General features: G+C 45.6%; 1 protein-coding gene across 5 annotated transcripts in view; it reads left to right on the forward strand.

The window, feature by feature from the left end:
• The first annotated feature begins 843 nt into the window (after positions 1-843).
• The window catches only part of LOC126537462 (cell adhesion molecule Dscam1-like), a 206,837-nt gene continuing 182,209 nt past the window's right edge, over positions 844-25,471 (forward strand). For 3 of the 5 annotated variants that reach the window (XM_055074274.2, XM_050184469.3, XM_055074273.2), the window contains exon 1: positions 844-1,319. In XM_055074274.2, the coding sequence (XP_054930249.1) occupies positions 1,175-1,319 (145 nt within the window). In that variant the 5' untranslated portion in view covers positions 844-1,174. The remainder of the gene's footprint in view (positions 1,320-25,471) is intronic. The other 2 variants (XM_050184467.3, XM_050184468.3) reach the window with 1 other exon arrangement.

The raw sequence follows: 25,471 nt of genomic DNA on the forward strand, positions 1-25,471 counted from the left end.
TGAATTGGTTATAAATGTGTAGTAGATATAGTAGTGAAGATATGTTGGCAAAGCTGGTGGTCGGTTAATTGTCTATGTTTTTTATTGGCAGCCTTTAAATGCCACCTAAAAGGGACAGCTCCTGCACCTGGTGTTAAGCGGTGCACGATGTTTAGCGGATACGACTCAAATCCGAGATTATGAAGCACTATTTTTCGGACATGTGGTGGGTGCCGCAAAATCTCGGAGATCATGCCCTGGAGTCACGCTGTTCCTTGAAGTTTTAGGTTCTTTGTCATCTTGAACAAGCTGCAAAGGTGGTGCTTTTTTCGGTTACTATCCCCTGGAGTCACGCTGTTCCTTGAAGTTTTAGATTCTTTGCCATCTTGAACGAGCTGCAAAGGTGGTGCTTTTTTCGGTTACTATCTGAACACCGTCAATTGTTTCGAGCTTATTTGTGATTTACTCACTTGTTTTTAACACGTAAATTTTTCTACAAAGAGCTTTGTATCCACATCATGTGAAACTCGGATTTTCACATGGTCCAGAACTTAGGTAAAGTTATAGCTTTTAATCATCAGCATACTTTACCAGATTCTTATCACTCAGCACGCTGAGCACTGATCCGTGAGTGTACGTGTTCGAGCTTGGTGTTAGAGAAAATGCAAAAAACGGTCAATTACTAAAGGTCTCAGTTTTGCGAGGGTGACACCATCAAATACTGTGCAGGCTAAGTGTGTGGATTACCAACGGAATGGTTCGCAGTGCGCTCTATCTTTCTAAACTGCACCGAAATTGTAATACTGACGCATAAAAGGCAAGAACGCACGCTATTATTAAATTAGCTTTCGGTAAGCCAACGAAACTTTGCGGGTTGGGTGGGCTGCTACTGGAAGGTATAGTAAACGCAGAGCAAGTACTTCACAGTGGGCTACAACCTTACTTGTTACGCACGATTGTTTTTGATGAAATTTTTACTTTGTTAATCTTGCGGTTTATAAATCTTGGACTATTTTTGTTTCTTTAGTTTTCTTTCTTTTTTAAGCACTGTTTAACGATAATCCTTCACTATTAATTTACAGAACTCGTCTACCATTCGGCTCCAGAGTGCACCAAGCTGCTTCCACTGTGTTTCTGACTCGTCGGACAGGGGATTCGCAGTTTCCAGCTGGAAAAACGAACGAAAGCGATCGCCATGGAGTCAGGATCAACGTGTGCTGTCGACAGTGCCAGTGTTGCGAAGGGTGTTCGCTGCGGCTGCTGCACACTGCTGCGGCCACAGCGTCCTTCACGTCTGCTCTTCCTAACCGCTGCATTCGTCATCCTTGTGTTTCCACTGGGTAAGCGTAGAATCATTACTGTCTCTTGAAGTCTTACCATGATTTTTCTGCGGCCTTGTACTGTGCTCGTATCGAAACACAATGCGTTCGGGTCAGTCACCTGAAACACGGACACACCTTTGAGCGCAGCTCAAATAAGAGTTTTGTTCGCGAAAGATTTCCTATAAAAAGTATACAGATGCCAGATTACGGATATATGTCTAGGTGTCTAGTAAAAGATAGCCCTCGACCTAAAAGAGAGAATATTTGAACTGCATTCGAACCAGCGATTAACTAGATCATTTTTTATTCTATGTAGGACAGAGGCATATGGTGCGCATCATTCACGGGGGCTGTGGGGCGGAGGGGGCGGGGGCGGCTACGATGTTGGAATGTTGGAAAGAGATAACCAGTACTGAAGAAAATGCGGAAGTGATTTAGTAATATTCGAATGCACCGCGAACTGGCCAGCACCACCTTGACCAGTTGCGAGGATCTTGTGCCATTCAACCTGTGGAACAATGTTGCTGACAACAGGCTTATCAGTTTTTTATTTTCTCTGCAATAAAAAGCAATAGTGTAGCTGAAAGTTCTTTGTGCTTAAAATCTCTAATGCAACACAACAGATAGTGGTGCTCAACTGCACTGGTGTCATTTGTTTCCTCATGGAAACGTTAAGGTCTGTTTTATCCAAGGTAGATCTAACACTTTCTTTTTAAATTTATACATAGTAAGCTGCTCACGCCATTCAATACTCTGTACTTACCTATGTGACGTCGTCTTTCGAAACGGCTGTGACAATGACACGCGATATCGGAATCACGGACCGGTTCATATTTACTCTTTTGTACTTTAGCAATGACGAACGGCTGAAATGGTCGCTCTTTCAACTGCACACGCGACCACACGAACACGCACAAACACTCAAACAAGGAGCACTGCTTTCCCCGTTTGAGCTGCAGCCCTCGTTGCAGGCTTCACTCGCTGCCGTATGCGGCATTCGTCTGCATGCGCGACGCAGTTTAGGCGAAGTTTATGACCGAATCAGCATAATACAACTGTGGGTAGGGAATCGACCTGAACTCTATGCGGTGTTTTTTTTTTGCGTTCTTTTTCCGTCTCTTCGAGGCCACCAACCTAACCCGAAGTTCGGCTGCACAATACTTTCTCTTTCTCCTGCAGACCGCATCCATTGTTTGCGAAAGAGTCGGTCCGGAATATTTACATATCCTTATGCGTGCGCCGAGAATCCGTGCGTACTCGTATCTCTGCGTGGGCGAGGACGGTGGGATGGGAGCCGGGTCCGTGTGCCTCTGTGGCTCTAGAGTGGAGTAGGCGGATACCGGGAAGCTCCGGCCACCAAAGCATCTTGCTTGTTTCGGGTCTCGGACGGACCGAGCTCCTGCGGCAGAGATAGTAGGTTGTGTGTTCGTGCGCGCGCGCGCGCCAGCATGTGCTTCTCAGTGAGCACTTTGGCGTGTGTGTTCCTGTGTTTTGTGCGTGTGTGTCTCTTTTAAAGGTCTCTGGAGGTCGCATGTTGTCCCGAGAGGATTAGGGGGTGGCTGTCGACGGTCGCGATGCCGATGCAGCCTCCAAAGCGAGAGCGGGAAGGAAAGCACACCGCCAGATGGCGACGACGACGTCGAAGCACCCAAAGAGCCGCGTGTAACTCGGGAGTAAGGCAAAGAGGGGGAGGTGGGGGTTAGGTTTGGGAAAAGAGTTGAGGCGGGGCATGGAAGAAGGACACAGCGAGAAGCGTGTGAGAAGAAGAAAACACTGCATGGCAGGAAAAGTAAACGAGCTGACACTTGGGAATGAAGGCGGAAGAGTAGCGAGGCCGGATTTGCCGGCGATTTTCCCCGGGCGTTCCCGTCGATTCGCTGCTTGTCTCCTCGGTGTGGGATAAAGCTGCAACACTCGAAGCCCCGCTCGCGCGTCTCCAGCGGCTATACTATATATGACGGGACGCTAGGGACAGGCTTCCTCATATATCGACGACGCAGAGGCTGTTTTGAAGACTTTAAGGGCCCTCTTGAAAAACGATCGCAGTTTTCACGCGTGTTATCCTTTTCATGGTCTATAGCTCTTTTTAAGACTTGTGCTTGGTCTGGCTGGTATTTGTTAATGGACACATTTGTCACTCGAGAGACCAATGCAGGCCAAGAAAACATAGACGATGACACGGACTGGACTTGAAACAGGGCAGATTACGCCAAATCTGCACAGCGAGAACTGGTATGCGCCGAATTAAACATTGAATAGACCTTGAAAGATGAGCGAAATCAAGATATATTGAGACAAGCCCTTTTCGGATAAGTTTCTCCCTATTCCATACCATTCAAATTAATGTTTTTCTAATAAGCATTCGGAACTTGGATCAATCCACAGCTGGTTGTCCCGCTGGACGTTGATTATAGTGATCCTCACATGTGGATTTTTGTTTATGTGTCCACATGTCGCGTCTTTGCGCCATTTGTTCCCGTGTTATCTTTTGAAGGGACTGACAACTGGCCAAAATGTGTTGTTGGACGTTGATGGAAATAAAAGTACATGCTTTGCAGTGATAGAATCCAGCACGCTGTTCGCGATTTAAGCAGGAATTACAATTTATATCGACAAAGTCTGAAAAACCAGTTAGTGGCGTAACCTGGTGGTGAAATCTCGGTATTACGGATGTGGAACGTGATATTGCTGTACTTAAGTCGACTGTTATTAGGTACAGCACGCTTATCGGTTAAAATTGTAGTTCGTATATCATTAGACGCTTGCGCTTTATTCTATGCGTATTACGAATTAAAAGTCCACGCTAACGTGTGGCACACACGTCCCACAATGCACGGCGGCGCACGTATCTTACGCGTACAAGTTTGCGAGTAAGTACCCAGAGTTGTGTGGCCTTGCTGTGAGGTACAAAATGCCACCGACTAGTTGTGCCATAAATTGGTGCCAGCACTACTATATTAGCCCACGCGTGGCTACGGCAACAAGCTGAACTGCGTATCACGTATAGAAGCGTCGTTTCACTTTCGGGAACTTGGCTTGGCTAAAATAAAGCATCCTTGACTGGTTAAATGACCAAATCTGTTGGACAGGAAACCCCGAAGACACGTAGCTATTATTGTAGACATGATTTAACGCTTCGTAAAACACTAATCGCACCAACATCTGCTTGATAAGCAAAACAATACTTTCTCGCAGGAACGGCCGCGCTGTGTCGTCTGCCTCCCACTAATGCCGACGAATAATCGCTATCGCACTCACCTACCACTGTTTTCAACATGCTTTCAGTGAACGACTACATCCTCACTGCAGATATGAAAGTTCTGATAAAGAGTGTTCCACGGCGTTTTCCGTGTTACCACTTCATGATTAGACACTCTGACCGGTAAGCTTTTCATTGCACTAAAACATGGGTGCTACAAAAATTGTTGCTCAACCATTTTAAATAAAATATTTGCAAAATATTGTCCGCGATGTCATTTTCTTGTCTCTTTATTTTGGATTTATGGTACTTGGTATCTATCGGTAAACGTGTCCCAGCTCTTTTTATTGTGTGCTCTACAATGACATTTTCCGCGTAGCCTGCACTCGAAAGGAACTACGTGGATATGCGTTGCGCAACTTGTTGTTCTCGGCAGCTCCGAATATATGCGCGTGTCAGTTTCATACAGCGGTAATTCTGCTTGTTGCGTCTCGCAATATGTTTGACGGGTTTTACAGGATTCTAAAGCTTTTATACTTCTGGAAGACTATAGCGGGGCGGATGGAGACGCCACGTCTTTCCTGCTGCCAGCGGAAAGCTCAGGAACAAAGAAATCTAAAAAAATGGCAATGAAAGCTATGAGAGCGACGGTTCACAATAATATCTTTCTGAGCACGAATACTAAAAAAATATTGTTTCGTCCGAGAATCACGTTGGCGCGAGTCAGGAAACACATCGCTCAATTACGTAACAAAGCCTGCCGAGTGTATGTTGCTCTTAGAAATTTTCCATTTGCTGCATTGATATTACGAGTGTTAAAGTGGGAAAAAGAAGTGTGTGTGTGTGAAGTCCGGGAAGCCGGTGGCGTAATATAACCGTGAGTTGCACTTCGCTTCTAAAAGAGGCCGCACGTGCGTCGAGAGGTACTCCTGAACAACACGTTGCAATTTGGTGAACAGGATTTAAATCCTATTAAACATGGATTCGGAACCTATAAAAGACGTGACGTAATGCTAATGTATTTCTGTCATATTTGCCACTAAATACCCACTAAATTTCCTTCAGACCTTGTGTACTTTGCTTTTCGTAGGCGCACCCCGCTCAACCCAGTATTTCCTAGTTTGCGTTTGTGCGTACGTTCTGATGTGCTGTATTTAAACTACCTTATTCGTGCATAAAGCGTGGCGCAACGCGAGCGTGGGGCCAACGTCAGGTTTAGATTAGAGTTTAGCGATGAACTAAAACTGTGCTCTCAAGTTAGGCCTACGAAGGAGTGCTCCTGTTGATGAAGGAGAATATACCAATGCATACTTATAGTCAGCAGTACTGTTTTAGCGCATATTCATAAAGAAATGCTAACGAAACATGAACGCGCAAGACGCCGATGCCTTGTAGCGTAATAACCTTAGAGTATCTTGTTTCATCTAGTCAAATCTCTCGGTCGGGTGACACTCAAAGGCGGCGCACAATACTATCCGCAAAACAAAGCACATTACGCAGAAAACCACTCCGATGAGCACGTACGGAAACGTCTACACACGTGAGAAGGATTGAGATGCGTTCCACGTCGCAAAAAAAAAAAAAAAAAAAGAAGCGTGCTCGCAACGATGCAAGAAACATTCGCATATGTACGGACGAACAACGAAACTGCCAGTACAAAGCATGCGATAATACGAGGTCGCGTAGTAATGAAGCTGCGGCCGTCGGAGCAGAGCCGTGTCATTTCGCGCACCTCCACGGAAACAGCTCGTGCGAAACGGGGGAGCGGAGGATAAAAGCTCGCGGCGCAGGGCACCGCATGCCTAAGGCTCTCAGCAGCCTCGGGAGCCCGAGGCTTGCCCTGCCTGGGCCCAGTTTTAATTAAGCGAACTCGAAAGCGGGAGCGGCCCGTGCCGCGTGGCGCTAATCTTCACTGGCGGCGATTACTTTGTCCGGGGAAGAAGCGGAAGGAACGGTGTTAGCGCGCACACGACGAAGCCCAGATTGCGCAGCATCTTCCTGAGCGGACCACGGTGTCCGCGTGCGGATCGTCTTCTCCTCGTCTTCCCAGGCTCATCCTGAGCTTAGTCCGCTGCTTGTTATCAGCGTATAGAGGGGCTACTTTAATCTACGCGGAATCCCTTCTTCGCCGGTCCAGCTCGTCAAATTTAAGCTTAGCGGCTACAGCTTGCGACAGGTTGGCGCCGACGAGATTTTTTAAAGCCTCAAAAGGCGACTTCTCCTGGCGCGCTTAAAGTTGACATTGGGCTTCCTTCATCTGGTTAGCTATGTGGAGGCCGGGAAATATTCGGAACGCACCGTTCGAGTTAGTTTGAGAAGCTACATAGAATGACGAAATCTTTGCATTAAGCTGCGATTGGAGATTATAAAGCTGACCTTGGTGAGAAGAACCTGTATACGATAGGACCGATCATTTATGCGCATAGTCACTTTATATGACGACACGAAGGTACATACATACACACATACATACATACATACATACATACATACATACATACATACATACAGACATACATACATACATACATACATACATACATACACACGTACATACATACATACATACACACATACATACATACACACATACATACATACATACATACATACATACATACATACATACATACATACATACATACATACATACATACATACATACATACATACACACATACATACATACATACATACATAGCACGAAGCTTCAAAAAAGTACATCGTTCTTTCGGCCCTAATATAACTAAGCGAATATTTTCGATAGATTGTTCGTAAACATACAAATCTTTTTCGTCCGTTGCATCAATTTAGTCAATGGTAGGAGTTCAGCACACTCCTCCTCCCCCCCCCCCCCCCCCCCCCCGTAATTCATTTATCACTTTCATCGTCCCAATTTGAAACAGGGAGTTGTTGAGAACAGTGAAAAACGTCAACATGGTATGCTGATATCAAGGCGCACATCGTGTGTTCCTATTTTTTCATGAAGACAGGAAGCTCGCGAAATACTGAATATACGATGCGACTGCGCATCTGTGCAGGCGGAAGAGCAGCGCTACGAAGCAGCGTGAGTGGGAAAGCTAGCTGTTTCTCTCTGTCTCGGTCGAATGGCGACGACGACAGCAGCCATGTTCTTTCCGCGACGTTCTTTCCAACATTTCCTGGCAACTACTGCCCATGAACATCATGAAAAGACCCTGCCCTTGAGCCGCGAGCCCTAGGTGAACTGCCCGCTTTCCTACTGAGCTTGCCCACACGCTTTCGTGTGGTATTTGTGGGGTATACGTGCACAAGGAAACAGGAAGGCGTTTGTGCAATTCGTGGCTGGCAGTGTCTAGATTTTCCGCTACGACATCACCTATTAAAGTGAACAGTTCGAACATCCTTCTCAATTATCGGGCATTGATTTCCTACCTACTTACTTAAGCCTTTAACTAAATACCAAAACAAACGTTTTCCGTTATATTTTACGAAAATGCGGCGTACTTGTTTTCGTTTTTATTAGCACTTATTATTTTTTATTTTTTGCTGGATATAGTTGTTTAGGGGAGAGTTGTTTAGGTGAGTTTAGGCAGGTGAGAATTTTTGTATGGCTGCACTTCTTGCTCTACAACACCCTAGCTGCATCCGATATAGAGATCAAGGAATGTTCTTTAGGAGTAGTCTACAGCCAGTCGACAACGTCATACGGCAATGCGACTTCCAGCAATTAAGAGAATAATTCGATATTTGAGCCCACATAAAAGGAATGTTCATGTAGCAGCTACATTTAAAGCAGGCAGAAAGGAGAAGAGCGCAAAGATTGCTTACACGCCGAGTGGCCTTGATCGTGCCAGGCTCTTTTCATCAGAGTGCGAGTACGCTCGCATTCGATAGCCAAATTCTTTGTTAGGTCTTTTTAACTGACGCTATTAGGTTAAAATTAAATTCCTTTTAAAAAAGAAATCAATTTGGTGCACCTTTTTCGGTTAAAACCAAAAATTGCTGAGCCCTATGTAGGACGTCAGAGAGCTGGGTCCCAATATACCTTCTTTAATGTGAGCTGTTTGCCGACGACGTGGCTAAGCGTAGTGCTTAAAATGTGTCTAATCGACTAAGTAGGGTCAGAGGCAGATAATACTACCCGTAAGCTTGTTGTAGCAATGAATGTTGCACCTGGAACTCTTCGCCCGCTTGGCGGTACTGCACACAATATCACGCTACCTAGCGTGACCGCAGGCTACGGAAAAACTCAATAGGAACGCACGACACACGCAGGCGGAAGAAAGTGAGAACTGGAATGGAACGAAGTGGAAAGAGAATAAATGGTGACCTCCCCGCTGAATGCTTCCCGCATGTCTGCAGGATGTTGCCTTAGTTCAAGGTTAGCAAGGAAAATTGATATCTTCTTTCGTGTTTACTGTGTTCATTTGTTTTTGTCTTTTGTTTGTTTGTTGTTTTCTTAATTATTTTCGTATCCGAAGGTTGTTCACAGGTGCCAGGCAGGGGTAGCGATAAATGGCTAGAGAATAAAGCTGCACGAAGACACGAATGCATGTGAACGCACTGTCTTCTCATGTGTTCCTGGACGTTTACATAGGATACATTTATTTGTGCAGTGCAGTATTATAAGCACGCTAGCGCTGACTGGAACCCCATTCTCGCAGCAATTTGGTCTTAGCTACATTCGCTCGAAGAAGAAAGGCGGGGGCTCAATTACGCTATATTATTATGAGGAAGCACGGTCAAAGGTGCCACCACATAGGAGAGGGATGCCTGATTGGCGCGTGTAGAAGCTAACGAAGAAAACAGGCGCAATTTTTGTCTGAAGCTGGGACGCCTTGCGGCATCGCTGCAGGCGGCGCAATGCGCGAAAGTATGACACATCGATTGAGCGTTCTCCCTCTAACCCTAACGAGGGCGCACACGAGGCCGCGCGAGGGCTCACTGACCACGCCACCTCAGCAGTCCCCCTGCCCCGCGGGGAACCCTTGCTTACGTTTAATGAAATCACCACACACTACTATCTGTCAAGACGGGTATTCCCCCTCCCGCACCCCGCCTTATGCAGGGCGTGAGCGGTTACCCTTCGACTTCTACAAATCCGTGCGTACCCTAACCTCGCGGTTCTTCATGCCATATATACCCTGAAAGATATCCCAGTGCGGACTGCCCTGCCTGTGGACTAAGGGCAACATTGGACCATGTGTTGTGGGAGTGTGAAGCCATCGGCTCCTCCTTCAGCGAAGATAGATGGGCTGCGCTCTTGGGCAGCCCCGAACTCAACGACCAAACCCTGGCCGTCCAGAGTGCCCGCGATCGGGCCGTCAAGCTCGGCTTGGCGGTCCCTACGTGGGACTAGCCGGGTGGCGCGGGGTCTCCCCTGCGTCTTCTCTGGACTGAAATAAAGTTACTTCACTCACGCACTCATTCACATCGGCCAGAGGTACTGAAAACCGTAGTTTTTGTACTTTGCACGTGTGTTGAATAACACGTGCAAAATAAATTTAAACACTATATTTTCACAAGCAGAGACCCCTTGAATAAAGCTGATTAATTGTTTGACTTCTTTTGTTTAAGTTAAGTTATGCAACTCCTGGAATATAAACTGCGCCGTGATGGAGGTCTCCAGATTCATTTTGACCACCTGCGGTTGCTTGACGTGTACGTAAATGCAAGTGCACGGCAGTTCTTGCATTACGATCTCGTCTTAATGCGACTGCCGCGACTGCAACGTGAACTCGCGATCTCTTGTTCACCAGCCGAACGCCATAGCGACCTAGCTACCGCGGTATACTTGGTAAAATGTCCAACCGGTCGTGTGCTTCCGTAGCAACTCGGCTCAATTTTATCCTCACTTGAAATAATTTCATGGATTCGGTTTGGTAACATTCGCAGTCAATCAACGAAGAAGAATGCATTGTGATGCACTTGCCGTGCAACCACTGTATATGTGGCCCAACTGAAGCGGTCGTTCGGTTTTCAATAATTCATGTGGCGCTCGCAGTGTGTAAGCCTTCGCTGCGCATGCGCCGTCGTAATTTGAAAGTAGAAAATTCCGTCGGACACGCTCTCGTTGAGGTGTACGGGTATGTGGTCACTCATTCACAATAACCTTCTTTCTCGGGTCACGTCAGCTGCCTTGGTGGCTTAGCGGCTGTATGGTGTGGCGCTGCTCAGCACAGCGTCGCGGGATCATATCCCGGCAATGGTGGCCGCATTTCGGTGTGCGCTAAATGCAAGAACGATCGTGTCCCGTGCGATGCGGGCACCCTAAGCATCCTCTAGTGGTCAAAATTAATCCGTAGCCCCCACTACAGCGTGCCTCATTATCAAATCGTGGTTTTGGCACGTGAAATTCGGGTAACGTGAAGTGGTTTTCTAAAATTGGAATGCAGGGAAAAAGTTGCAGGACGGTTTCATAGCCATGTAAAGATGTTTCATAGCCATGTAGTGTTCAATCACTAATGTATTTATTTTTCTGAAAGCTAAAGCATCTGAGGAAGCGAAATACTAAACCATGTGGATACAGCGCCTGTACGGAACAGGCTGAAAGGAACCGTATAGCTCTAGGGAATGGCGTGCTGCGAAAGAAGTAACCAAACAATTCCATCCAATAGTAGCGCGAAGCAGCTTCTGAGCAGTGAGTAGGTGGCAGCCTTCCTCATAAGAAGGAGCAAGCAGCGCGAAAGGAATCTGCTCGCCAGGTCAGGATCAGCGCAAAGCTAAAGGATTAAGTGCTGCTTAGTGGCATCAAGAACTGGCTGACACAACAGCCAAGTAACTCGTCGAGGTTTCTTCTATGTTCTTCATAGACTGCTTACCGAGCCTCTCAGCTTATTCCGACCACTTTTCTCAGATAGGAAAGGTGTTTTCGGGTGCATGCAATAAATAAACCAATCCCTATACAAAGAACCGCGAAGCGGAAACGAAGAACAATGAAGACAAAAGCAATAAAGCGGTAGGACGTAAGTAACCCAACCTATAGCGACGACTGAAAAGAACAACCGAAAAAGCGAAAGCAACTGGCGGAAGAAAAAGGCAGCAGGAAGGAAACGGTTTGGCAACTGGCACGTTTCGGGTTTTCTATCGTTGCGTAAGTGCAAGACGCGACCACCCCGAGTTGTGAGTGGTGGGTACCGTGGAAGGTGTCAAGTCAGCGTCTTCACTACCGCGACTGCGAATGGCAGATTTCGCGATCGATATAGGCTGTGTCGTGTCTGTGGAAGCTATTGAATGGCGTCGCCTCTTCACAGCCTTTGTGTGATTCGTTCCGTGTTCTTTTCTTTATCCAGTTCCTCCAAGCGCTACCCTGCGTTCTTAACTTTTGCAAGCGTCAACGAACCCCGCAGCCGTCAATGTTATTCATTCGATCGGTTATATATGTAGCCGTTTAGAGCACCCGGAAGCCATTCGCTCCGTAACCTTATATACACTCAGATAAAATACAGAGTCAAGCTTTGTTGTATGGTGTCTGCAGATGAGAGTGACCGATTGTGATTAAGATTGTTCTGCGATGCTGGATGAATAAAAAAATATAACAAGCGGTACAGTTGAAAAGCATCCAATATGCTGGCGGTATGGTGCCCGAGGAGTGCCCCGTCAGCTACAATGATTGAAGACGAACTGCGATCCTCTTACGATTTCCTGACTAAGAATGCAGAGCCAATATAACTATATGCCCCTCACCTCGGCAGCTTACGTGCATCAGTGCTTCAAGGAACGACACAGTTTTCTCAAACGAAACTTTGAAGTGGAAAGTACTCAATTCTGTAAGCTTTAGCGCAGGCGAAGTGCTCTCAGTGAAGATCGCAAGGCGAACGTCACCGAAATTTAGAATGCTTTCCCCGCCATAACCTTATTTGTGTTCCGCTTTATCCTACTCTTACCACTATCACCGGTGATATATGGGCTGTAGCGTTCCATTACGCCCGCGTCCACATTGCATAGGTTACACAGACTGCACAGCCTTATTACACAGATTACACAGCTCTATGCCCTGCAGGACTTCGAAAGGAGAGCAACTGAATGTTTTAGTTTTTAAGTTCCAAAACCGTGGCCTGATTTTAACTCAAGTCTCCCCAATTAATTTCGACCACCTGAGTTTCATCAACACTCACCTAAATGTAAGTTCACAGGTGCTTTTGCATTTCAACTTCGTCCATACGCGGCCGCCACAGTCGGCATGGAACCTGCGACTTCGAACTCAGCTTGCGCAACGTCGTAGCCACTGGCATACCGCGCCGGGTACTTTAGGAGAGACCGTGGCTAAATCGTACAGTCAGAAATGTAGTAGCCTTAATGTCAAGCGTAATCTGCAGCTGATGCCCAACACAAAGAATTGTGGAAGAAATTTTTTGTTACGGTAGATGTGGTAAATTAAAGCAGTTACTATGTTTCATATTGTTCTGAGACATACATGCCAATTTTTAGCTAGAACTAAGGAACCGGAATACCAATAGTGCAAACTCCTTTCCATTACACCGCAGGCACCAATATAAAAAAACAAAAGAAACTCGGCAGGTCCCACGCATTGTGGGAATCGATGTAAGCAAAGCTTTGTTTTGCTGTTTGCTTTGATTGAGGACAGTTAGCGGTGATGTTGGCGGCCAACGTCTAATTTCTTCACCGTTTAGTCCTATACGAGAAGAGGTGAAGGGATGTTAAACGTTACCTTGCGTGCACCAGTGCTGTTTGTTTGCGTAGCGCACATACCATACCAGGAGACCTGTTTGCGGGATGCGTTGTGAGTCATGGTTCATTATGTCTGACAGGGTGGAGCATAATCACTGCATCACATACCGCATTGTATCGCGGCAGAAGTGTTAAACTTTAGTTGAGTTATGGGGCTGTGCCTAATTCAATTAATATAGTTGTATGTATGCAGTGTATACGAACATTTGCTGCCTGCACCACGTTTCGCTGCGTAGCGAAAGCGCTCCTGTTCCGCGCGACGCTTCTTTCAGGTCCGGGCGTCCTCGACACTGAGTGCAGGCTTTGGAGCCCTCGTGCTGGCACGTGTTCGCGTGCTCCTTCGGCATACGTAGCTAGCACGCTGTTGACACGACAGCTCTAAGCGCTCTCTACAGGCTTTGGACGATTGTAATGCTTACACTGTCACAGCCTAGCACGCGACCTCCACGGCCTAGCACCTGCATTTTTGTCCCATAGCAGATCAAGCACAGCACGTACCCCACGCACAAACTGTGCAACGCTGCAGCAGCAGTCTGGTGGTGTTGCAAGAAAAACAGCGGCACGCGCGGCAGGACCCTCACAGCAGCGTCGAGAGAAGAGGCAAAGAAATTTTCGCTTAAAAAAAAGAAAAGTTGTGCTGTTTTTGCTGAAAGAGTTATCACCGCGTAAGCCCAAATAGAACCGGTAATGGGATATGAGTTTTCATTCGCAATAATAGCCGGCGGCTTGGTGAAACGAAGCAATCAATATCCATTCTTTTTTTGCGATATACACGAAAACATAATAGCTGAGGCATCGAACGTAACATGATCGCAAATAATTACGACTGTGGTTTCATCCTTTAGCATCACTTTTGATATGTCTTGTATTTTATGGTGAACAGGAAAGTGTAAGAGAGAAAAAGAAAGTCAGAAAGCGGAGCAGGAAATGTGATCTGGCTTGGGCTCCATGAACTAACGGTCTTCGTCATTATAATTTATTTCTGGTGCCGTAATATAAATATATATATATATATTTCATCTAAGCTCCTTCATGGGTGCCTCAATAGCGCTATTATAATTTCTGGTCTTTGCAGCGTTTCCAGCAATATGAGGACATCATTTTATTGAAACTGTACCGGGACCATTTCCAGGGGGAATGCTATTAGTCTACAACACCAAGCGCACGCCGATAGCGATATTACTTGAGTAATCAGACACCCCTCTCCTTTTTTTTTTCTTTTTTATAATATTTTGTCATCATGGGCCTCGCGGTTGTTGCACTGCTCGTACTTCTTCCAACCGCTAGGCGGCGTGTACAAGCCATGATGCATTTCTGTTTTTCAACTCCTAGAGCGGAAAATTGTTCGCAACGACCCGTGAGGCTTGAATTACAAAAATAATTGGCCACAAGCCAGAAAATCATGTTGTTAGATTTCACGTTTTCGGGCGCAGACAGCATGTTCTTGAAGAGGTAAAAATATAAATACGACTTGGACCGAATATGGCGCTTTATGCTGTGCATTACATCTCTGTTTGCAGGAAGAACGGGTTTGAGGGAGTTTTAGAGTTTCATGATTTTTTTTTAAATTTCAATAAATGTTATGGCTCGTTTAGTCAAATTTCGTTGCACTTCAAGAAAGTGGTAGGTGACCCTAATTTTTGGCTTAGGCGTCTTTTAGTGGCACTCGCACCTCGTCGTTAGTGTTCTTTAGGTTAACTTTATGCGAACGCCACGCAAGAGCCGAACTCGGAGGCAGATGTTTTCCAATAATTAGCCGGTTAAATATAATGCCACCTTCTTCTGTGTGACGTCAAGAAGCTCTCATTTTATCCAAGAAAATAACTTGAACATTGTGAAGGGTGTTTGCTGCTACAGTAGTTACACGAGGGCAAATTCCATGCCTTCAACTTTCCCTCTAGGCAGCAGCTGTAAAACCTAAATGGAAATGAAATATAATTTACAAAAGGTATATATATTTGTATCCAGCTGAACAGAGGTGATGTGGTAGAAGCACGGTCGTATGAAAGCAATGCTGCAGGCAGCGGCGAATCCAACGCCCAGGTGTTGCACCTTTAACGAGTTCGTTGTCATGGCAACGAGTCAGAGTTCCGGCGCGCTCGTTCACAGACCGTATAACGACGCAAGTAATCAAGCGCAGGCAAGCCTCCGTCCTCGTCCCACAACAAGCAAGAGCAGAAGCTGCAGAGATGAGAAGAACGCGGGAGAAGGCTTTAAAGTTATGGCGCTCATAGGCGTCGTCGTAATATCTCATGTTTTACATCGCAGGAAAGCAATCTGGTGTTGCCGCCTTCCTCGGAGGCGGCATCACATGCTGAAAGAAAAATTCAGAAACACGTTTAATGATTGCAACAGTCGTTAATGTGCGAAGAGAGAGAGAGAGAGCTGAACACCGAGCTTTACTCTCTTCATTCTTGATCAGTATTTTGTGGAAGGATGTGAGAGAAAAACATGCTTTTTACTCTGGAATATAGGGCGAGCAGGTGTTGACCGCAGTGACTGTTTCTGGAGCGGCGCCTGTAAACGTCTGCCGTGAAAAAAAAAGCATTTAATGAATGGTTCTGATTCTTATATGTAGCAGGAGAAGAGTAGTAAGACAATGTATTTATCGTCGTACCTAAATTACTGTGAAAGCTGCTCACGTGAAGACGAGAAACTTATGTAATACAAAACGTTTTCTCAAATGTAACCAGACGTATGTTGCTACGAAATTTATTATTGATCAGTTACCTGCATCGCCCCGTAGGGAATTACAGCAGGAAGATTACAGATCTAACTAGGTACATGAACTGTTATTTCGATGCATGGAAAAAGGCATCATTTGAGGTGATATACACAATGCTCTGTGGCAAACTGTTGCAATCTCGAACAGTTCTAACAAAAAAGAATAAAGCATGACGTCACCCCTGCAAGAAAATTCCCTGGCTTTTACGCAGTGGTCCAGCCGCTTTGATGTACAGTGTGATGCCTGGATATATTGTTCGTGGTTTATCCCTGTTTTATGATAATAAATATCTTGGAAAAGTTTTAATCTGACATGTCTTCGACGGTCCTTCAGTTCTTGCCATTTAAGTTTATGTTTGCTTTCTGTCTTGCTAAGCTGCCGGCTGTAGTTAGCAAGAACAAATCTAGGTGCCCTATTCTGGTCTTTCTAATTTATCTATAAGCTCAAATGTATGCGGGTCCCAACAAACACACCCATATTCAAGTATTGAGCGCATATGACTGAAATACAGTTGTGTTTTTAGGTTGATTGGTAGATGACTGAAATTCCACCGCGAGAATCCTAAAACTGACGCTGCCCTATTTACGGTATAGTTAACATGCTTGTTCAATCGTAAGTCAGAAGTAAAAAAAAAGACGCCTAGATATTTAAATTCCTTGCTTATGTTTAGAGTAAGATCATGACTTTTACGTTTTTAGCGCACGAAAAGGGACGAGAGACAGAAGTACGACGCGAACAGAGTGCTGTGTCCCCATCGTACTTCTGTCTCTCGTCCCTTTTCGTGCGCTAAAAAACGTAAAAGTTATGAAATACTAACATGCCCTTACCTACGCTCTTTTAAGATCATGAATTTTACACTTCTAGGGATGATTGGCGCGTTTTAATGTGACGGTGACGTGAGCAGTTCTATCTATATTTAATGACATATCCCAACATACACACCAGTCAGCTAAAATATTTAAATCAGCTTGCAGGATTTGTGAATGATAACGGTCATCTACCACTCTATAAACAACATGATCGTCGGCAAACATCCTGAATAAAGGCTGTGTACCAATTACAATATTATTAATATACAACAAAAACAATAATGGTCCCAACACTGAGCCTTGGGGATATCAAGCAAATATCACGCATAGTTACTGACTGTTCCTCAAGACAGAAAGTTAGCATAAAATCCCCGTCAAGAGACTGTTGCTTCTCAGTTGAAACGTCAAGTTCCTTGGTGCCCCTATGAAAGTGAGGGCTGAAGAAGGCAGTTTTGTTATAGCTGTTCAGCTAAATCTCTCGGCTCTCTTCCTCTAAATCTGACCTGAAAATCCTGGAGGAGGCAGGCACTGAACCCCAGTAGAGCCCGGAACCCACTAAATCTCTCAGCAAAGACACCAGGTCTCACTTCGCAACAGACCCGGTACCCCGTAACATTCATCTTGTGTATAACATGGGCAGGAGGAACGCACGAGCAAGGGCAATCCTACGAGCTTTACATTAACGCAGGCTAGATGCGCTTTTTATCGACTAAATAGAGTATCCCACAGAGGAACGATTCTCTATAGCAGTGGTGGACGTAGGGGGAAAAATCATTAATGCAGCTTCTCCAAGGGTGAAGATATCCAATGTGGTGGAGAAAGCTGCTGTCGCTTTAGCTATTTATAGTCGTAAGAAGCCAGCCTTTATATACTCGGACTCACGCTCGGCCATCCGCTCCTTCTCGTACGGACTGGTAGCGGAAACAAGTAACATCTTTCAGGATAAGGACTTCACTATCAGAAGTGAAGAGCAGGGATATCACCATATTTCGTGGTTCCCTGCCCACTTAAGGGTCATCACTGGACCGAATGGGATTAACCCAAATAAGGCTGCCCATAGGCATGCACGTGACCTCACGAACCACGCAGCCAAACCTGGGGCCTCAGAAATTCTCATAGATCTAGGAAAAGACCCGCTCCACACATATCATGAGATTACCATTCATTGTAAGATAAGCCAGAGAACCTTCCCCCTGCCACACCCCAAGCGTGACAGGGCCCAGGCCTCTATACTTTTTATAATGCTACAGACCAGATCTTACGCTGCTCTTCGCTTAAGGCACTTAATCTACCACGAAAACCCACAGGAATGCCGCAATTGCGGATAAGAATGTTGTAACACACGCTCTGGCTGTGCCCTGCCTTAGAGGCATCTTCACTTCAAACGGAGGACTCCTGGAAATCCGCCCTGAAGTGTCCAGAACATCTACAACGCTAGACCGTTCAGTAGGCCCGTGATGTTGCGGTAGGTCTCGGCCTGCCAGTCCCGTCAGTCCCATCGGCTCATCCTGGGTCCCCCCGGACGTGAGCTCTTCAGGACCTCAATAAAGTTCTTGTCATGTCATTTCACTGATCCGTGAACTGCTTTGGCCGGTAGCGTTAAAACGACTCTGTCTGCCTTCTTCAGGCATACATTCTACACTATATCCCTTGAGGAAGCTCCTTCATGCGTATGTGTAGCGAAATATAGAGATCAATATGACGCATGTTGCAAACAATATAGCACTCGCCTTGATAGTTCACGGACAAGTGCGTTGCTGAACAGTACAGCCAAATGACGATACATCAAAAATAGGACATAGGCTATCTTTTCGAAATTTCATGTTAATGTCTTTAGGCCACTTTTCCAGGAATTGTGGAGTTACCAACAATACACTGTAGTTGTATTGATACTTGACCGGCGTCTAGGTACTATAGGACTATGTAGCTGAATACTGGTTCAAAGAACACGGTCTTGCTGCCCTATTTGCAAGCGCAATTTTTCCTAAAAATGTCGAAGCTCTTCTGCGAAAATAAATGTACGCAGAGAAAGGGCGTATGAGTGCAGTCATTGATGAGTGCAGCATTGGACTCAAAGTAAGTAACCAGAACTTCTCTTTGGGTTCCCCGTGAAAGATAGGCTGACAACATAGCTGCGTAGGTGAAGAGAGAGAGATAAAATATCTTAATTGAAAAGTCCCTGCTGGGTTCGAAAGGGGAATGGAGGGGCTGGGAGGCTAGTCCCGTAAAGCTCCCCTTTCCGTCAGATGCAGGCCAGGCCATGAACCGTAGCAGCGTCCTCCACCAGCCGGACAGCCCAAAGCTGGTCTTCTGGGCATTCGCTGAGCAGTATAGCCTCCCACTGCTGAGGGATTTTTATTTTAGCATTGTGGTTTACGCGGTATCTGATATTGTTTAGAGGTGATGGGCATGCCGATATGACGTGATAGAAGTCTGCACATGGTGTAAATTGCATGTCTTACAGAGTGATGAATATGCTTCTGGGTGTATTCGGTGCATGAATAGTGGCGTAGGGAAGGTCCTTGTTTGTAGAAGTATCCATTTAGTTGCTTGGTGTTTAATGGTTTATCAGGAGGATGGTATTTATTTCAAGCATTTTGGTAGTATTCGAGGATTTCTGCGTAAGTAGTCATTTCTTCCTACTGGGAAGCTGTTATATCTTGATCTGCTTCTCGTTCCGGGGGCCGTACTTCTGTTTGGGTCTCTTCGGGATTTGTTGTACAGAGAGAGATGGGCAACGCAAGTGTCTTTCCCGGTTGATACTTGCTCGGGCAGCGTCGGGAGCAGCATTGTTGCGAATTACCCCTGCATGGCCTGGCGTCTAGATGAGTCAAACAGTTCAGCGGGTAGGATGGGTTCCAATGGGAATTCGGTCTGCTTGAGGTCATATAAGTCCCTTGGTGTAATTAATTTTTATCAATCAATCAATCAAGAAGTCTTTATTGAGTAACACAAACAAAATGTATACACAGATATTTGGACCGATAGCCAATGAGGCTAGTAAGCGGTCCAATACAAAATAACATATAGGACAGCAATCACAAACACATTGAAGAAAAACTAACTTTGTAGCCTTGCTTCCATTCCCAAAAAATGTTTCTTGCATGTCAGTTTGAAATTCCTAGCTTGCTTTACTTCAATTGGCAACGAGTTCCAAATTTTCGCTCCTGTAAATTCTATTCGTCTTTCTCCGTACGCATTATGGCAAATAGGAAGATTAAAATTGCCATTGCTGGCTTGTCTAGTGTTGCGGACGGGAATACTGAATGCACCAAGAGGTAAGGGGTAATTACGGTTGCTTTGGAATCAGTGACAATGCATGATGCAGTGCTTGATCCGTATGCTAAAGCTATTGCAGTCTCTTCTCCTTCTTCTGAGTGTTTGGTACGTATGAACCTAGTTGTTCTGATATCCATTTTTGTACCCGTACCAACTCCCAGAGTCATGGTTGTGGCGGATACTTTGCAGCATCAACATCAGCCACATGTCCAGCGTCTCTGAGCACTTTGTTGAGTCTTTTGAGTTCTTGGTTTCCGTCGCTTTGCGTTATGGTTCAGGTGGTTGTTCTTTGGGGTGGGGAGTATTATGAAGGTGTTCCTGATGTCCGGTGGAATATCTCTCCTTTTTTTCCGTCTGATATTCTATTGCCAGCTTGTTTATTATTGTCCGTCCAGTCTTCGCTTGTGTTAGGCGTTCATAGTGTGATGTCCTCTGTGTTTCTATAATTTCGTCCAGTGTGTTGTGTAATATGTAATCTTAGGCCTAATAACTTTTCGTTTGCTGTGCTTGGAGGAAGGTGTAAAGCTTGTTTTAATGCTTTCCTCATCATTATGTCATTCGTGTGTTTCTCGGTAAGTGTGAAATTTAAGGATGGCGCACTCTACACTATACGGGAGTTGATAAAAGCTTGTACCAGTCGAATAATATTGCTCTCCTTCTTGCCGGTGTGTCTGGTGGCAATTCTCGAAATAGGCCGGCTCATCTGTGCTGTGTATGCCTTTAGGTGTTGGATTGTTGTGGTGTTTTTTATGGCCAATTTATAGGAACAATCCCAGTACCCTTCGGCATGGCACCTGGGTACGGGTATACCTTTGATTTCCAAGGCAGTTATTTCTTGGTTGGAGGTTTGCAATGTTCTTCGGTATTTTCGTTTTCAGTAGGAGCTCCGATTTCTCCGGGGAACATGAGAGTCTTCCTCGTTCTACGTATGTTGTGACTGTATCTATTGCTTCCTGCAGGGTCTCCTGGATTTCGCCGTCGCTGCCACGCGTCACCCATAGCATTACATAATCCGCATGCTAAACATGGTGTAGGCGCGGGATGTTCTCGAGTCTTCTCGGGAGCCCAGTGAGTGCGATGTTGAATAACATGGGTGATAACACAGATCCTTGAGGCGCGCCTTTGTGACCTATTTTCATGGTGTTCGACTTCAGTCCTCCGATATTTAGGGTAGCAGTTCCGCTGGTAAAGAAATCCACAATATATCGGTATGTCTTATGCCCTACGTTTCAGTTAGAAAGTTCTTCTAGTATTGCATTATGGCTTACGTTGTCAAGCGCTTTCTGGAGATCCAGTTTGAATATGGCTCTTGTATGTAGCTTAGGCACTTGATGCGGATCAAGAAATGTGCAAGAAAACACTACTGCTTGTTGAAATTACGAAATATAACAGTTTCAACCCCCACGCGGCAAAACAATATCTTCAGAGTCGCACACTTGCTTTGTGTCGTCTGGCACTAGCATAAAGCCGAGACAATGGTCTGCCATGTATGTACAGCTGAAACATTATTTTGGAGCCTCTTAACTATGTCCGCAACTGTAAGGGACGAAAAGCAACTTGAATAAAATACAACTAGAACGCGGAATGGAACAGCAAAGCTTAGAAGATGAAGTTTCTCGTCGCTACAGAGGCTGCTAACACGAAAACAAAAATACAGTAACCAGTATTTCTCAGTGGTAAAGCTAACTTCATTTGATTACGGTGATCAGCTGTCCATCTGATGGATTACCGCTTACATTTTTGGCCATGCCGTGTGCTTACTCCTGGTCATACCTCACGTCAACACTTAGTTTATTAGGCTTTCTGTTGTGCCAGGCAAAAAACAGAAACAAAAAGCAAAAAGAAACAGAAGCGCTCCCTCAAGAGCACTTTATGAGAACGTAGACTCGCCACAGCACAAAATGAATGTGCTTGTGTGCTCTTGACATCTCATCTTCCAGCTCATTCTCTTCTTAGAACAGCCTCTATATCCGTGTGTGTACCAGGCCGCCTTGTTACATCCCGGCAACCGCTACCTTGTCTTTGTCCTAACCAAGGCTATCAAGAAAAATCCAATTTTCCTGACACTCAGCTCGGCGACCTATACACCTCTTCTAAGCCATCATTTTTCCCGTCAACAGCAACAAGCGTAATCTAACGGCAGCCGCGGTGACTGCGGTGGCGTGTCGGCTGTAAGGCAGGGCAAACAACCCGAACCCAAGACTTACCGGTCCTACGAAAAGCGCTGAAGATAGAGGTGGGTGCAGCGAAGCAGCTAAGATGAAGCTGCCTGCGGCTAGCCAAACCTATTCTCTTCGGAGATGAACCGGAGAATTAGATCGGCTTTTCCCGCTCACTTTCTCTCCTTCCCTCTCTCTCCCTCTCTCTCTCTAGACTTCGATGTTACCTCACTTGCAAGGAATGGGTACGTGGGAACAAACTTGGGTCTGTTATCCCATTATCCCGTTGCAACGGAGAAAAAAAAAACGTTTAACCTTCCCTAGTAGACGGCGGTGTGACGAAGCTCGTAGCTGGAGACAAATGAAAAGAATGAAGGGCAAATAGAGGCGAGGAGACCTTTACTACGTCGTCTTATCTTAGTTCTGCAGATCTCATTGGGATGGCTCAGACAAGCCATACGGCGCCGGTATACTCTATCAGTCGTTAGACTTCGTGATATCGCACGCCTGTTTCATCGGTCGTCGGCTTAGTTTGCCTCATTGTTTGCGTCTCTAGCTAGAACCGGCTCGGTGGGAGCCAGCATGACGAATGGGAGAGATTGGAAATAACGCGGAAATCGTAAAGTAGACAAAAGGCGGGAAAATAAAGGGGGGAGGGGAGATGACAGGGGCAGCTAGACCTAGCAGACTTGTTCTTCCTCATGAGTGATACGATGGCGGTATGGTGTTTCTGCGTTGCTGGCCCTTCCGTCCTTACGTGCGCCTGCTTGTGATCGCCCAAGTCTGAGGCAAAACTAATACCCTCTGGAGGGTTCTGTTCTCTTTGCGCGGTTCTTTCTCCTGGAAACAGTATCTCCGGTGGCCGCTGCCAGCAGAAAAGAACTAAAATGTAAGGCAGAAGCGAAATGGTAAAAGAGGAAGGCAGAGCCTACGACTAAGGAGCGACGACAGAATTACCGTAATTGGGTCTGACCGCACAAACGTGAGACCCTGCGGGCATGGCGCGCTGTTATCCGACCGCGTAAAGTACACCATCTCTGTGCAGCTTTCGTAATGAGGCTGAGAAAACAGCGTATATGTCACAGTGAGCATCACGCACCGATATGCGAGAACGTATATAGTAGGATAGAAACCTGCCATAACAAATCTGACATGAAAGATAGTCACACGTATCCTACCAACATTCTGCGTCAATCTAGAGAAGTGCACGAATAATGCGAGCCAGATCGCACGAGATTTGCGACCCTTTGTTGTAGATATAAACGTATAATGTGCCAAAAAAAAAACTTCGATGCTTTTTTATTCTATGAACCATCCATGGTACTAGTCCCGCATGAGGAAATCAACCGGGCGTGCTCATTATATTCTTCATAATGCTGGCATATAAAAACCTTAGTGGGTAGCTGGCGTTTTGGACATTCATTACTTCGGCGTTTCTTGTTCTCTTAGAGTAATATTAAGCAGTCGCGGCGCTTAGGCGTCGCCCTTGTGCAACCCATTTGCACAAGCACTTATTCTAACCTTAGAATTGCGAACAGAAGATGTTCGGGATTAGCGAATTTCGGGCTTCGTACAAATCTAACACACATGTTTTTTCATTGCATTTGGCCTTACTATATTACATCATCATTAGTTCTCCCACAATGAGCACTTTTGGAGTGTTATTGTAAAATATTTTCATACATTCACTGTTTCACTTCTATGCCGGTGAAACTTCTCACCGGAATTCACTGGTACCACTTTATCGTTTGTCGCCAATCGTGCCTGCTGTGTCTATTTTCTTTATTGCCACTGAATTTATACTGAATGGTGTTCCTTATTCTAGAAACCACGCGAGCGTTTGGGATTGCTTACAAAAGTAGGCTGATGCATGTTCAAGTAGCCCACGAGTTTGACCCGTCAACTGAGATTCGGCGACCATCGACTGTTTTCACCGGTGCCTTTGAGATTTGAGTGTGACATGCTTATCTGGGCACAAAATGGTCCCATACAGAATTAGAACCCTAAATATAGTTTAAGACAACGCTTGGTCCTTCGCCCTCTCAAAAACCTGACATTATCACTGGATATTATTACAATGTAACACACGGCTTCGTTTTTAATAGGGCAGCAGCCAGCAAAACACTGCCGGTAACACAATTGTTAGGACCCAAAAAGAAAAGGACGCTTACACCTTTTGCACATTTATTACGAGACCAGCAATGCAGGTGTGCACAAGTGCCATATCCATAACGCATCAGTGCATTTATTCAAATATCTTTCCTCAGCGAATGATTCACACCAACTCCAATGCGAACTTTGTTGAGCTTTTTGAACCCATAATTGCACTTAAATACAGTTCAGCCGCAATGGTACACTGCGAGCCGTACTGTTGGAATGTGAGCCATAGAGTTTCAGGAGACAACAGTAAAAAAAATATGAGACCATATTTTTAACGAGGTTTTGGTACCTCGATTAGTTCTAAAAAAGCATAGCTTGACTATTATTTATAATAGTTCTAGGAAGGGCTCTGTCTAAAGAATATGATTTGGTAGTAGTAAAAAAAATGCCTTTCGTGAGCGGATAGCCCGAAGAACTGGCATGCGATACTGTAGAAATAGCAGTTTTGATGCACGCGAAACGTAAGACGGACGCAAGGAGTCACATATATAAGGACAACAAACGGCACTTTGTGTTTTCTCTTTATATATGCCTCCTTAAATCCTGTTAGGGTTCGCGCCCCTGGTGATTCACCAACAAGCCTCAATCGCTACAATGCTCATCTATTCACAGCAGAGTTCAAGCGGCGTCTCAGTGATAAGCGAGAAGCGTGCGATATGAATTGCCGTTCAGCCACATCCATAGACAGTCTTCGTCTTGCACGCCGACTTTGGCTTGGGTGGCATGACGGCGTCTGATACTTGCAGTACCTGGGCCAGTCCAGAGTAAGTGAAATGTTTCCATGAGTATTCGGTCCTAAACGTTTTCGAAGGAATAGCCAATATATTTGCCCTCTACCTGTACGTGCCTTTAAACGCTATCATTACCCTCGATAAACTCAATCAAGAAGCAGTTTTTTTTTTGTTTTCGTGGAGCAGCTCTCGAATCAGACATCGTCATGCCATTTCTTCACAGACAAATATTTTGCATGGGATAGCGCTACATCATGACTGCAGCGGCTGCTTACACCATGCGTTCGCTAGCATCGTCAGCTGTCTGAATCCGTTGAATCAAGCAGTACAGGGTGCGGCCCCACCATGTGTCATCGTGCTCTTTGAGAGGTCGTTGACCGCTGGTGTAGAAAGGACTGGATGCAGTTACAGGCGGGAGCACGCAGCTTCGCTTGC

The sequence above is a fragment of the Dermacentor andersoni genome, chromosome 4, assembly GCF_023375885.2.
Source record: "Dermacentor andersoni chromosome 4, qqDerAnde1_hic_scaffold, whole genome shotgun sequence".
Classification (NCBI taxonomy): domain Eukaryota; kingdom Metazoa; phylum Arthropoda; class Arachnida; order Ixodida; family Ixodidae; genus Dermacentor; species Dermacentor andersoni.